The sequence below is a fragment of the Ursus maritimus genome, unplaced genomic scaffold (genome assembly GCF_017311325.1).
Source record: "Ursus maritimus isolate PB19 unplaced genomic scaffold, ASM1731132v1 scaffold_20, whole genome shotgun sequence".
Taxonomy (NCBI): domain Eukaryota; kingdom Metazoa; phylum Chordata; class Mammalia; order Carnivora; family Ursidae; genus Ursus; species Ursus maritimus.
The window spans coordinates 40,985,220-41,001,154 of record NW_024424453.1 but is presented as its reverse complement, the minus strand read 5'-3'; the positions used below and the strand labels follow the sequence as shown (position 1 = coordinate 41,001,154).

The 15,935-nt window shown below is 36.3% G+C and overlaps 1 protein-coding gene across 2 annotated transcripts in view; it reads left to right on the top strand.

Annotated features, from left to right (window-relative positions):
- NGLY1 (N-glycanase 1) overlaps positions 1-15,935 on the top strand; it is a 59,175-nt gene that overhangs the window by 1,488 nt on the left and 41,752 nt on the right. For both annotated transcript variants that reach the window (XM_040636880.1, XM_008709352.2), the window contains exons 2-3: positions 9,114-9,228; positions 13,706-13,951. In XM_040636880.1, the coding sequence (XP_040492814.1) occupies positions 9,114-9,228; positions 13,706-13,951 (361 nt within the window). The remainder of the gene's footprint in view (positions 1-9,113; positions 9,229-13,705; positions 13,952-15,935) is intronic.

Genomic DNA, 15,935 nt, shown 5'->3' with positions numbered 1-15,935 from the left:
ATGAACTCATAAGCTGAGTCCTCCAGATATTCTGAGCTGGGACCCCCAAACTGGAAAGCCACCAAACTATTTAAACCCCTTTATTCAGAAAAGGGGTTAGTTTCAAGGTTATAGATTTGGGAAAAGGGAAGGGAAGTGGCCTTGTAATAGGATTCACTTCTGCTTTTAATCTAGTGAAACCCAAAATACTAAGATCAAGGTGTTTTGAGGAAGGAAAACCTTTGCATGCAAATAATGACTTGGCATCATAATCACCATTATGAATATTTATCAGACTCATAGAAGAAACTTGGCATGCTGTCAGTTCATGTTACAGTCTTTCCTTTGGCTTATGTTTCTGAATTGAAAAGTTTTTATCTAAAAAGGGAATTAGGAGTCTGGAACTCATAATTGAAGATAGTATGAAAAGCTACCCTTGTTAGTTTAATTACAGTTATGCCTTGTTTTATTGCTCTTCACTTTATTGTGCTTTGCAAATACTGTGGTGTTTTTTTTGTTTTTTTTTTTTTACAAATTAAAGATTTGTCTGTTGAGCGAGTCTATTGGTGCCATTTTTTTCAACAACTCACTTTGTATCTCTGTCACATTTTGGTAATTCTTGTAATATTCAAACTTTTTCGTTGTATTTGTTATCTGATCAGTGAGCTCTTTCATTTAATTGAAATATACTTGACACATAATGTTACATTAGTTTCAGTAGTACAACATAGTGATTCCACAACTCTGTACATTATGCTGTGCTCATAAGTATAGGTACCATCAGTCACATACAGTTCTATTATAATACCATAAATTATATTCCCTATATGTATCGTTTATCTCCATGACTTTTTTTTTAGTGAGCTCTGTGCCCAGTGTGGGGCTTGAACTCATGACCCCAAGATGAAGAGTCACATGCTCTACTGACTGAGCCAGTCAGGCGCCCCCCTCCCACCCCCGTGACTTACTTATTCTATAACTGGAAGCCTGTGTCTCCCACTACACTTCACCCATTTTGCCCATCCCGCACTCCCCCCTCCACCCCTACAACCATCATTTGTACTCTGTATTTATGTGTTTGATTCTGTTTTTTGTTTGTTTTGGTTTTTTATCCACATATAAGTGAAATCATATAGTGTTTGCCTTTCTCTGTTTGACTTACATCTCTTCTCATAATACCATCTAAGTCCATCTGTGTTATTGCAGATGACAAGATCTTATTCTTTTTTATGGCTGAGTAATATTCTGGTGTGTGTATGTGTGTGTTTGTGTGTGTGTATGTATACACACCACATCTTCTTTATCCTTCAGTCAGTTATCTTTGATGTTAATAGTGTTTTGGGATGCACCAACTGTACCCACATAAGATGGCAAACTCTATAAATGCTGTGTGCATTGTGACTGCTCCACCCATTGGCCCTTCTCCTGTCCCTCTCTTTTCCCTGTGTCCTGACACACAATAATAATTGAAATTAGGCCAATCAGAACCCTGCAATGGCCTAAGTGTTGAAGTGAGAGAAAGGGGTGCATGTCTCTCACTTTAAATCCACAACTGGAAGTAATTCAGCTTAGTGAGGAGGGCATGTCAAAATCCATGATAGCCCAAAAGCTACGCCTATTGTACCAAACAGACAAGTTGCAAATGCAAAAGAGAAGTTCTTGAAGGAGATTAAAAGTGCTACTCCAGTGAACACACAAATGATGAGAAAGCGAAACAGCCTTATTGCTACTAATGGAAGAAGTTTTAGTGGTCTATCTAGATAGAGGATGAAGCCAGCCTCAGCATTCTCCTAAAAACCAAAGCCTAATCCCAAGCAAGGCCCTACCTCTTCTCTGAAGGTTGAGAGAGGTGACGAAGTTGAGGAAGAAAAGTTGCACCCTAGCAGAGGTTGGTTCCTGAGGTTTAAGGAAAGAAGCTGTCTCCATAACACAAAAGAGCAAGGTAAAGTAGCAAGTGCTGATGAGAAGCTTCAAGTTATCCAGAAGACCTAGCTAAGATGATTCATGAAGGTGGCTACACTACAACGGATTTTCAGTGTAGACCAAATAGCCTTTTATTGGAAGAAGATGCCATCTAAGATTTCATAGCTAGAGAGGAGAAGTCAAAGTCTGGCTTCAAAGGACAGGGTGACTCTTATGTTAGGGGTTAATACAGCTGGTGACTCAAAGTTGAAGTCAGTGCTTATTAACCATGCTGAAAATCCTAGGGCTCTTAAAAATTATGCCAGATCTACTTGGCCTATGGTCTGTAAATGGAAGAAACAAAGCCTGGATGATAGCACATCTGTTTGCTATGCAATTTACTGAATATTTTAAGTCCACTGTTGAGACTTGTTCAGGAAAAAAAGATTCCTTTCAAAATATTGCTCATTGACAATGCGCCTGGTCACCTAAGAGCTATGATGGAAATGTACAATGACATAATGTTGTTTTCATGACTGCTAACACAGCATCCATGCTGCAGCGCATGGATCAGGGAGTCCTTTGGGCTTTGAAGTCTTTTATTTTAACAATTACATTTTATAGAGCTATAGCTGCCATAGATAGTAATTCCTCTGATGGATCTGGGCAAAGTAAGCTGAAAACCTTTTGGAAAGGATTCACCATTCTAGATGCCATTAACATTTGTGGTTCATGGAGGGAGGTCAGAATATCTACATTCATAGGAGTTTAGAAGAAATTGATTCCAGCCCTCATGGATGACTTTCAGGGATTCAAGCCTTCAGTGGAGGAGGGGACTGCAGATGTGGTGGAAACAGCAAGAGAACTCGAGTTAGAGGTGGAGCATACAGATATAGTTGTAGCTAAATTGCTGCAATCTCATGATAAAACTTTCATGGATGAGAAGTTGCTTTTTATGGATTAGCAAAGGAAGTGGTTTCTTCAGATGGAATCTACTGGTGAAGATGCTGTGAGGATTGTTGAAATGACAACAAAAAAATTAAAATATAACAAACTTTGTTGATAAAGCAGCAGCAGGGTTTGAGGGGATTGACTCCAATTTTGAAAGATGTTCTATCAAATAGCATTGCATGCTACAGAGAAATTGTTCATGAAAAAAAAAGAGTCAATTGATGTGGCAAACTTTTTTGTCTTGTTTTAAGAAATTGCCATACCACACCAACCTTTAGCAACCGTCAGCATTGAGGCAAACCCTCCACCAGCAAAAAGATTACAACTCCTGAAAATTCATTTGGTAGTTAGCATTTTTAGCGTTAAAGTATGTTTAAGGTATGTACAATTTTTTAAAACATGCTATTAAACACTTAATAGACTACAGTATGGTATAAACATGACTTTTATATGCAGTGGGAAATTTTAAAAATTCATTTGACTTGCTTTAGTGTAATTTTCACTTAATTACAGTGGTCTAGACCCAAACCTATAATATCTCAGAGGTATGCTTATAACAGTATTAGTCCCCGCTCTTATATTAGAATTAAAACTCCTTTAGCCTTCAGGAAGTTAGAAAACACTTTCTTCCACTTCTAAGTCCAGTGACTTGTTAACCTCTTAACAGAAAAGCCCCTGAACTCTTCTTGATCTCTAGCTACACTACCTTACAGAACCGTTAATCTGACTTATTTAAGAATAGAGAAAACCAAGGTTTCTGTTCCTTTTGTTGTCTTGGGAAATTGATCAGTGTTAGAGATAAGGGACTGTATCAGGGATGTTATCTTGGTATATCTTGTTCCTACCTTAGGGTTTGACATAGTGTTTTATGAAATGAGTGCTGAAATAAGAATTTTATTAGTAGGTTTTGTTTTGTTTTTTTAACAGCAATACTTGTCACTGCACTCAAGTGAAGATAATACCTTTGATTACATTTCAGATTTCTGCTTCAGGTGATGTTTACCTTTTCCCCAACTAAGAGACATAAAGCTAGTGAAATTATAGAATAAAACATAAGCTAATTTGCATGCACTATATGCTATGGGTTTGAACTTTTTACTTTTTTTTTCAGTTCACTGACTTCTAGATAAAGATGAGCTGTCCTCAATAATATCTACTTTGCAAAATTTATAATAGTTTGACTAGCATTCCACATGTGTTCCTTAGATAATTTGCTCTGTTCTTTAAAAAATATGTTTGATGTTCCACTAATTTCTTTTGAAAACTGCACAGAGTTACTGGTTACAAAGTGCCAAGGGCCAAGAATAGAAAGTGGTTTCTTCGAAGAAAATAAATATGTTTAGGAGAAAGACACAAGTATGGAAAATAGCCACAACATAAAATCTAGAGAACAGTTGGAAGACAGTGTTCAAGCAGTTACATGTTTATGTGTGGAGATGATAGAGGGACCTAGTGTAGAATAGTTTTGAGAACGGAGGTTTGATAAGATGGGATGGGTTCATGGAATAGCAGAGAACATATATTTGACATAAGAGGCAAGAGAAAATGATTGTACTTTCTAGAGTCAAAGAGAAACATGAAGGAGTTTCATGAAGAATAATGATGTGTGAAGACACAAGGCATAGGTTTCATTTGTGAAACTATTACAGTAATCATAAGCATAACTGGGGATAGAATGGAGAAAGAACTATCGGAGACAGGGATTGGCAGTTCTTGATGACTGAAAGCAAGGAGTAGAGCTGGTAATGAGAGGAGACAAAATAACCCAAATAACTTCAGATTTCTAATCTGCGTGACTGTTGACAACTGGAGAAATTGAGAGAGGGTAGTTAATTGAGGATTGGTGAGCTTGTTGGCATATTGTATGGTGGAGAGTATGTAAGCTTTGTAATCAGACCAGTGGGTTTATATCCCAGTCAATCATTTCCTAAGAATATGGTTATAGGCAATTTATGTAAAGTCTCTGGGTTTCAATTTCCTCATTTTTTTTCAGTTTCCTCATTTTTAAGAGGAAAGAAAAATGCCTGCATTATACGATTGTTGCAAAAGAGAAATGAAGATACATATGTTGTCTATTGTTACCATTATTCAGTTTTTCATGTTGAACAAGCTAGATTTTGTGTATGTTTCCCTTTTTGTCAGCTACATAGAATGGTAGAGTTAGAGCTAGAGATGGTTCCCAGATGGTTCTAAAGATGTTTTTGAAAAATGTACATGTATCTCAGAATAGTAGATTTTCAGAAGGCCTAGAAATATTTTTTAAATGGCCTACAAACTGACTTTTGTGATTAGTAATAAAAATACAAGATTATAGGATTTCTCGTGTACTAAATTTCCATTTATGTAAACCTTTCTGAGATTATGCATCCTAAAGAGGTAGAGGGCTAGTAATTGGTTAGATACATTTAATTACCAGCATTTCTGAAATTCTGAGATAGAAACATTTAAGTTTTTCTTTTTTTCTGAGTTGGTGACCTCAGTGGGAGACCTACTGTTAACATATCTTAAGATCTTTTTGGGGGCTCCTGATGCCTTTGGCTCAGGTCATGATCCCAGGGTCCTTGGATCGAGCCGCATCAGGCTCCCTACTCAGCGGGGAGCCTGTTTCTCCCTCCCCCTCTGCTATTCCCCCTGCCTGTGTGCTCTCTCTCTCAAATAAATAAAATCTTGAGGAAAAAAAATCTTTTTTTTTTAAGATTTTATTTTTTTATTTCAGAGAGCAGAGGGCAAGGGGGTGGGATTCAAAGGGGGAGAGGAACAGGGAAAGAATCCCAAGCAGACCCCGTACTGAGCACAGAGCCGGACATGGGGCTTGATCCCATGATCCCGAGATCATGACCTGAGCTGAAACCAAGAGCTGGACCCTCAACTGACTGAGCCACCCAGGTGCCCCAGTGTGTCTTAAGATCTTAAATACATGGTCGATTATTTTTTATAATAATTTTTTATTATGTTAGTCACCATACAGTATATCCTTAGTTTTTGATGTAGTGTTCCATGATTCATTATTTGCATAATTATGACTTTCAGGGTGAAAAGCATGACTTTTTTCTACCATTCAGTTGTAAAAACAAAGACAGCGAGGGGGTAAGACAGCTAGGAAGACACCAAAGTATGTTCAAAGTGATGGTGAGTGAGGTGTGGGACACTTTGCTGCCCTTTCAAGATCCCATTCTTCCAACATCATCCAACAAACAACCAAGAAAAAAAAAGCGAAGGTGCTAAATGATTGCAAACAAGCAAGATAAATATTACAAGTTGCAGGAATAGTTAAGGGTCAGCAGAGGTAGAAAAAACACAATGAAGAATTACAGCAAAAAATATTTGAGAAAAGTCTGCAGAGGAAATTAAGTTAATGGAAGAAGAAAATGAAGCAAAAATAAAGGTGATCCCTAGGGGTACTTCAGACACTGCAAGATAAGGAGAATAGTAAGGAGTTCAAGGGTGGTGGGTATGCTGGCATGAAGCTAGAGATTTAGGAAATGTTTGTTTGGTACTTTTCCAAGGGCAGGAAATGGGATCTGCTGGATATGAGCTCTAGTGTCTTTATGGCAAGTTCTCTAAGCCTTTGAGGGCTTCAGGATGAACTTTTGGCACTATTGTGTGTTCAGTGCTATGGCTGATGTGCTCAACATATTTAAAAAGAGGGAGGCGCCTGGGTGGTGCATGGGGCGCTTGGGTGGTGCATCGTTAAGCGTCTGCCTTCGGCTCAGGGCGTGATCCTGGCGTTCTGGGATCGAGCCCCACATCAGGCTTCTCCACTAGGAGCCTGCTTCTTCCTCTCCTACTCCCCCTGCTTGTGTTCCCTCTCGCTGGCTGTCTCTCTCTGTCAAATGAATAAATAAAATCTTTAAAAAAAAAACATTTAAAAAGAGGAAGATAGGATTTGGGTAACTGGACATTACTGTTGGTCTTTTTGATTTGTTTTTGTTTGCATTATGTTTTTAGGGAGAAAAACAGATAATGGTATGTGAGGCCCATAGATGTTAAAAGATAGAAAATTGCTGACTAGACTGGAGCCGAAAAGCTATATCAAGAATTACTTTGAAACATGTATCAAAATAATAAGCTGTATCAGATCAACTAGTCTAGGTTTTATAAGAATTTTTAAACAGTGGTGAAAGAGGAAAAACTAGAAAATTAAAGCCAGAGAAAGACTTTTGATCATGTAAAAATCTGGAAGCTATTGGGGAAAAATAGGTTAAAAAAAATCAGGCAGCTTTGCACCAGTAGATTATATCATCCCGGTGGTACTGATGTTTATGACCCTGTGAAATGTGTTGAATATCACGAAAAGATGCTTCGTTTATCTATAACTGGCCTTGATAAATGTAGGAGTATCGTATAGGTTAATGTTTTTTGTTTTCATGGTAAGAAAACGAGGCACACTTATATTGTGGCATAAAAGCCAGAGATGCTGAATATCTTGCAGTGCTCAGGGCAGTCCCCTACAACAAAGACCTCAAATGTCAATAATACCAAGGTTGAGAAACTCATTTAATACACAGAATAAAAGAGTAGAGCGTTTATTATTGTCTTTTTTAACCACCTGTGATGCTCAAAAGACCCGTATTGAAGAACAGTGTTTTTTTTCTTTTTTTCCAGTTTTTTGTGGATCTATAACTTTGTAAAGTACAATAAAAATTTCATGGCATATCAAATTGTTAGAAAAATTGCTGAGTAGTCTTAATTTCAGCACTTCTCATGAATGACTAGCAAGGAGTTTATAGATGGGCACCAGTCTATGGACATTTTGAATAACACTATTTTAGAGCTTTATCTCTGAATAATCTGTAATAAACTTGTATAATTTTTGAAATTAAGGAGAAGTTTAAAGAGGATTCATGTATTTATGACATTTTGGCAATAGAGAGTTGTTTGATGGAAAACAAATGTGAAATATGTTGAAATTTCCAAAGTTCAATTAGGACAGAAATGGTTAATGAGTTGCTAACAGTTGATAGCATTGTCCACTATTCCCATTCCATACCCCAAGCAGATGGCCTTGGCACTCCCATCGATGGACCCCTGACACAGCCTCTGAATCCGTCTTAAAATAGTGCTAATGAAAGCCACTACTTTTGTAAGGGAATTCGTATCAGATATGAAATCTCATCAGGATGCCAGGGTGGCTCGTTCAGCTAAGTGTCTGCCTTTGGCTCAGGTCATGATCCCAGGGTCTTGGGATTGAGTCCTGCAGCAGGCTCCTTGCTCGGTGGGGAGTCTGCTTCTCCCTGTGACTGCCATTCCCCCTGCTTATGCGTGTGCTCTGTCTCTCTCTGACAAATAAATAAAATTTTTTAAAAATCTCATCATCCTAAATTATGTTTTGAAGGTCTTTTGAGTGTAATACTGTGATTACCTTTTTTAAAATTTTATTTATTTATTTATTTGAGAGAACATGAGCAGAAAGGAGGTGCACAGGGAGAGGGAGAAGCCCTACCTGGGGCTCGATCCCAGGACCCCAGCATGATGACCTGAGCCAAAGGCAGATGCTTAACTGACTCTCCCACCCAGGCTCCCAATACTGTGATTATCTTAATCTTGTATTTTTTTCTGTTTTTTTTTTAAACAGCCTTTCTGATTTATCAGGATTATTAAAAATCTCAAAACTTTTCACAAAGCTGGTCTCATCCCATGTATGCTATTCAAAATTTTAATCATGGTAAAAAAAAAATTTGGCTGTGACAAAAATATATCTTTACTTAAGAGTAAAAACAATCATTGGTCTAGGGAGGAAAGAAAATCAAGTGACTTTAAGGTATACCTGGGTTTGTATTTGTCAGAGGTAAAGTCTTTGAGGAACTGTGATCCATTTTTATATAGCTTCTTAGTTTCTTTTAGTCATTCATTTCACAAGTATTTATTAACTACCATCTGTGCATCAGGCACCATTCTCGATGATTGAGATCCATCAGAACAAAATAGGCAAAACCTGCGCCCATGTCTGGAGCTTACCTAGATTTTTTTCTTAGCAACCTAAAAACTCATAAAGGTATGTGGCTTTAACAGCGTAGAATTAAAATGTCGCATGGATTTCCCTTATGGAAGCATTCATATTATTAGCTATGAAATTAAACAGTAAGGTGGTAATAAATGTATACTGAGGTAAGAATCACAGAATCAGGCCATTTTTCCCGACTGTGCTTTCTCTTTCTTTAAAGTTGGGAACTATACTACCTTGTAATGGTGTAGCCAATATAAAAGGTAAAAAGGCATGCAAAAACACTGTGGAAAGTATAAATTGTTATATATAATCAAACTTTCTTTATTTAAATCAGGAACCCTAATGATGAAAAATATAGATCTATCCGGATTGGAAACACAGCTTTTTCTACTAGACTCTTACCTGTCAGAGGAGCCGTTGAATGTTTATTTGAAATGGGCTTTGAAGAGGTAAGTTAAAGGGTTTCTTCTACCCAGTTCACGTATAAAGAATTTATTATAATGTTGATGGATAATTATCTAAATAAGATAATATTTTTAGATTAATGTATCATTTTAGAAATCTGTGGAACTACTTGCTTCTTCACCTGTTAGACTTTTAAAAGTCACAGTAAATATATTTTAAAATCACAGTAAAATATAACAACTCTCCTACAGGGAAAATTCTTAGAAGTTTTAATCCTTTAGAACAGGGAGGTCAGACATACAACCCAAAGACCAAATTGTGGGTCATTTTAGACTTTTAGCAAAAATCTGATTTGTAAGTACACATGAATACTAGTAGGGTCTAACCACTTGTCTCCAATAAGAAATGAAAAGAGTAAATGCAAAATAGCTGAGTTCAGTTGCCACATGTAAGAGATTTCTTCTGTGACAGAATAGAAGAATCTCAGTATGTTTTTTTTGTTTTTTAGTCAAAATAAAAGTTTGGTGTTTTCATCTTCTGGAATCTTGTGGCATAGCTTAATTTTATGACACAATGAAAGTAGTTATCGGTATTGTCAGTTTTCTTTATGTATATATGTTTAACCATTTCTAGTTTATGGAATATTGAAAGAAGTTGAACCAGGTTGTGGATACACGGTAGTCCATAGCAGTCAGAATTGTCAAGGCTGTAGAAGTTGTTAAAGAGATATACTGAGTTGCCATAAGAAGTACTTTCCTTCCTGCCTCTCTGCTTTTCTCCCCATATTCTGTTCTAGGCCCTGAAGGGTATAGTAGTGAACTGGAGAAATAGATCCCATTTCACAGTGAGCCTGGTTCTGATAGGTTAGACAAACCGTAGATATGAAAGCAAAGATGAGTGCAAAGAAGAAAATAAGGAGTGGTAATACACTGAAAAGCAACTATAGAGGTGAGCAGCTACGTAAGAATGAGTGGTCAGGGAAGGCCTTTCAGGAGATAATATTTGAGCTGGGACCTAAATGAAGAAAAGCATTTCAGGTACCTGATCCCTCAGGTAAGAGTACTTCAAACAGAAGGATTCATGTGTGCAACGGACTTCTAGTAGAATTAGCTTTGGCACAGAAAGGAGCTACACAGGCCAGCAGAATCCAGGGTGTGGGGTTTTGAGGACCGTGATAAAGACTTGGACTTCATTCTAAGTGAGATGGGAACCATAGGAAGGTTTTAGGCAGGAAAGAATATTTAAAAGATTACTTTAGCTGTTGTAAAAAGGATGTTCTGAATGTTCTGGGATGGGGGCAAGGGATGAAGCAGGGAGACCAGTTAGAAAGCTTTTATCAGCCTAACGAAGAAACAATAATGGTTTGTATGAGTTCCATGAGGGCAGAGCCTTTTGTCTTTTTATCCCCCCTGTTGCCAGCTCCTAGAATACACTGAGGCATTCAGGAAACATTTGTTGAGTTAAAGACTGATAGCAGTGGAGATGGGGGAAAAGTAGAGGCATCTGGATTTTTCTTTTTATTTGAAGCAGAGCCTGCAGGACTTGCTGATGAACTGAATGTGGGGTACAAGGGAAAGGAAGGAATCAAGGATACTTCTAGGTTTTGGTTTGAGCATCTAAGTGGATGCAAGTACCATTAATTCAGACTGAAAAATCTTGGAGTGTAGCAGATGTCAGAAGAAATCACTGTTTCTCTTTTGGATAAATATAACTGACACACTGTTAAACATTCAAGTAGAGATAAGAAGTAGGCAGTTGGATATATGATTCTATAACTCAAAAGGAGAGGTCAGCCTGGAGATATAAATTATGGTGTTATCTGCTTGTTAGTTACAGACATCTGAACATAAAGAACTTAAAAGTATAGGAGACAAAATTGAGAACATTGCAGATTTTGTTCAAGGAAATACAATTTTCAAGTTAAATGACAGAAAAATTTAGTAAATGACAGCTGGAAACTGTATGATTTCTCAGTTTTGAAGTATCACATATTCTGTGGAGTCATATTTGTCTTTTCATTCAACAAATATTTGAGTGCCGGGTGTGATGACAAACATCCCAGTTTGCCTGGGGCTGTCCTGGGTTTAGTACTCAAAATCCCACATTCTAGAAAATCCATCTCAGGCAGACCCAAAAGTTGGTTACCCAGTGCCAGGTAACAAGATAAATTGAGACTTGCAGTAGTATTGGACACAAATGGAGGAACGGTTTCGGGAAAGATTAACATGTTTTGATCAGACTAATTTATACTTAAAGTTTCTGAGTGAATTTAGACTTCACACCTCAGGACCCATCTGCAGTAAATGTTTTATCAGTGTGGCTAAGTTGCAGAAGGAACCAATGGAACTGCAACTGAAGTCTACCATTAGAAAGAAATTCAGTAGGCTTTACGGTGAAGTAGGAATCTCAGACCCATCCCAAAATGTTCAGGTGTATACTAAAATCCTGGGCACTTTTGGGCCTCCTTGCCTCTGAGGCTACATTCCTTGTGAAAATTTTGAGAAGGAGGTTGAGAAAGACTGGGATCCATGTGGATATGTGACTCATCCAGCTTGCTGAGTGGAGTGGTTCTCACCAGGTACCATCGGAGGAGGGCAGTTTTGGTTGTCTTGGTGACTGGAAGATATTATCAGCGTTTGGTGGGCAGGAGCCAGGTTTGCGAGAATTGTCTTAGCAAAAATATGTTGAGAAATAAGAATTTTGTTAAATACTAGAATTCTCATTAATTTCCTAAAGTGTTATTGGGTCTAGTGCAGTAAGCCTGTAATTTTGTCCTTTTCGTGAAAATACAGTGCTGTTGATGAAACTTTTTGGTGCAGACACTTTAGCCGTAATCATACATTCTTTTAGGACTGGTCCTGAAAAGTTAGAAGGGAAGGGAGCAAGGCACAAGCAGCATCTCTGTCTTATAGGCCTTCTCTGAGGTATGGACTGAACATCGATCCCGATACCTGTTATGCTGGATTTCCACCTCGGCCCATGGTGTCTTCTACCTCTCTTAGTGCTGCTTCACTAACAGTATGAGATGGGAAACCTCCGCATTTGGTTTTAACCTAGATACCTGTTTCTGAAGAGAAACCTCATCCAGAGATGTGAGGTGGTTCCTTTCTAATGGTGGAAAATCATTGTGATCCAATTTGTGCTAATCATGGGTGTCATCATCACAGCTGTAGAAATATTTTCTTTTTGCTTAACACTTACAGCTATTAGTACAAGCTTATGAGTTTTTGTCTCTCTTCAGTCTAAGATGTAGTCAATTATAGTTTAACAATTAAGGTTTACTCCAACAATTACTCTGTAGCATCAGGCAGATTATTTTACTTTTCTGAGCTTTTGTAATTTCATATAAAGGATAGGGATAAACCTAATACCTACATTTCAGGGTGGTTGTGAGAATTACTTAAGATAATGTACATAAAATGTTAGCATAGCACCTAGAACACATGAACACAATAAGTGATAGTTTTGTTTTTACAGCTATTATGGGTAATGAATATGTAGAGCTTAATGGCCTCTTCTAGCTTTTTAAAAGGGATTCATATGGGATTAATTTTCATGTCATTAATTTTCATGTCATGTTAGTCATTTGATTCTGATAGGTCTGCCATCACCAGGAAAATAGGTCATTCTTAGTTGTGGAGCTTAATTTAAATGCTTAAAATCTACAAGTCTATCTATTGCACGTTAACAATTATTTTATCTCATATGCAGTTGGAATTACTGTTGCTTCTCAAGACCTTAAAACTTGATTGAAGATATTTTCATTTAACTTTTTTGTTTTGTAATTTGCTGACTATTTTACATTGTGAACTTTGTTGTGATGTTTATTGTATCTTAAAGCTTCTCTGATTATATTATGGGTATTCATTAAATGAATCACTACTTGAAGAATGGGAGTTTTATTGTTTGTTTTATTTGGACCACCTTTGTATTACTATTAGCAATGCATAGTTTTGAATTGACCATCAGGCTATACTTTTTGTTTTCTTGAGAAAATTAGTGGACCCCATATCCAGACTTCTTTAATCTTGTAGCTATTCTTTAAAGTCTTGGGTTTAGGAGATTCAGAGGTTATTATACAGATATAACTTCTTGACCCCGGATCATTTTGTATGGCTGCATCTCTAATTACTATTATTTCATAGGGAATTTCACAGAGAATAATAGTATAATATACTATTGCAGAGAAGATAGGAATGTGCATTTTTATAATAATTATGAGACTTTGTGACTTATTATTCCTAAAAGAAAATATTTTTCTAATGGCTTTTGAACCAATCAAATAAGCTAAGCATTATATGCAAAGGAGACCAATTTTTTTAACTTCCTCGTTCATACATAGGCACTTTTTACCTTTGACTATTTTTTAAAAAGTACCATAATGGTAGGAAAACAGAATGACTGTTAAAATATTATGTATTCTATAGTATTGACTTCATTTTACAGATATATATATATATATATATATGAATGTCAGTATAAAGCAAAGGTTAAAATTGTTTCCAATTTTATAAATTCCAGGGAGAAACACATCTTATCTTCCCTAAAAAAGCTTCAGTGGAGCAGCTGCAAAAAATTCGTGACCTGATTGCCATAGAAAGAAGTAGCAGATTGGATGGATCAAATAAGAGTTACAAAGTAGAATTATCTCAGCAACCTGCATCCAGTACCCAGCTTCCTATAACACAGTCTTCAACTCCTAGTGGGTTAACCCAGCATGCAGGGAACAGTGAAGGACAGTCATCAAATCTACCATCTGCTCCAATGGTAATGTTAGAATTAAACCTTTCTTAACCAAAGTATTGAAACAGCAAAAGCTTTGAAATATGTTGTGATTTATTCCTGAATTTATGCCCTCGTTATTCTTGGTTCTTAGAATTGTAATATATCCAGATTTCCTTAGGTGTTTAAAAAATTGTCAAATTTGTAACAAAGTAGGGAAAATGTCTTTTTTTATACTTTTAAATCTTAACTTTTGGTTTATTGCTTCTTAGGCATTTCATCATTTTATCATTCATAAATTCACCCATTGCTTTGGTACATAAATCATTAACACAAATTAGCATAGGTCTTTAACCTAAAACAAAGTAACAGACTTGCTGGACAATGGCAGTCATATTAGATTTCCTCTACTGCACTGATACTTCTCATCTAAATTTTACCTGTTGCCATTCATTATGAAGATTATTAATTCCAATAACCTAACCATTATCAGTCCCTCATTTGGTAAAAGAAAGCAGCTTCTTTAAGGTAAATAATAGTGCACTAATTTATTGAGAGGGGTGCTACCAGATTAGTGAAGTTGAGTTAGTGATATACACAGAAGAACTGCATTCAAACTTTTGATCTCTTACAAACATCCTTGGTACACTTAACTGATCTCATTTAATAGGAAACTATCTTTTTACCAAAATTTCTTTTGATAGAGGTCCTTAAGTTTTCCTCTGAATTTTCACTCAGAAAAATTTCATGATTTTTTTTTTTTCTATAGTAATTTTATCAGTTGCCAGCTTCAGTTTATATCTGCTTATTTTGATTTTGGTAAAACATCTTGTCACTGTCCTCCATAAAGCAGAACTTATATATAAAGTCAGTTATTAAATCTACCCTTAATCTTCTCCAATTGAGTAATCCAGAATCTTTAACCTCACTTCCCTGGTGGTCATTTCTTTGTTTATGCTGAGAAGACACTAAGCTTGTCTTTAAAAAATAAAGAATAAAGGTGGTAAAGGCTATCGGGAAGAGACAGAGAGTTAACTGTCCTCTTATATAATTCTTGTTGAGTGATTTCCAAACTTTTTTCTTTTTTGTGGAGGATTAACTCCTCTAAAACATATTTCTTTGTGCTTCAGTTTACGTAGATTAACCTTTAAGTCTTTAAAATATTTTCTCCTCTCATTAGCTTCACAGCTAATGCTTACTTATAATAATAATAATAATAAATACAACTAGTGTTTACAAATGCTTTGGAGAAACTTACTGAAAATTTCAGATCAACTAGTAATGATACTAAGTGGCTGTGGGTATTCCATGAGATAGCATATGTGAATACATTGTAAACTGTAAAGGACTTTGTAAACTATAAAGGTTTGCCCTTGGTAATAATAATTATTTCTATAAAGTATCGGAGCTGCTTCTTTCAGCACAAAGTTATCACAGAGTAATGGAAAAATGGGACTACTTAATTCTAATGTGACATAATAGTAACCCCAGTCAGTCCATTCCTTACAAGAGTGGCTTTTGGTTACACATCTTAAAAGTAATAAAATGTTGAGTACATAACCCAGAGTCTATTTCCTTATAAATTATATACTTCTAATATGTTATGTACCTTATACAACAATTATGTAAAAAAGGTGAAATAAAAAGTAAATCTGAGGTGCACCCCAGTGGATTCTTTTGTGCCCCTCTCATGAGCATGTGTGTTCTATCTTGGAATACCTGAGGTTGTCTTCAGTTTTGCAGTTAAGGTTGATATAGAAGCACATTTAACTTGTTCATTTTGAGCACCATTTGTTATGTTTTCTAAGTATAGTGTTAGAATATATCTTTTAAGATTCCCTACTTTATCTTTGTTGAATCTCAGTGTTACAGTTTAAAATGCATGGTACTAACCAGCTTCACAGAAAAAGCATGTAATACATGAAAACATTTTATTTTACAAAATATACCTATTTCCTGGACTAAGTAGTATTTTGTTAGTGTTCTGACTCAGGAGATTGATTTACATTTTCTGACTCTTCTGTAACCT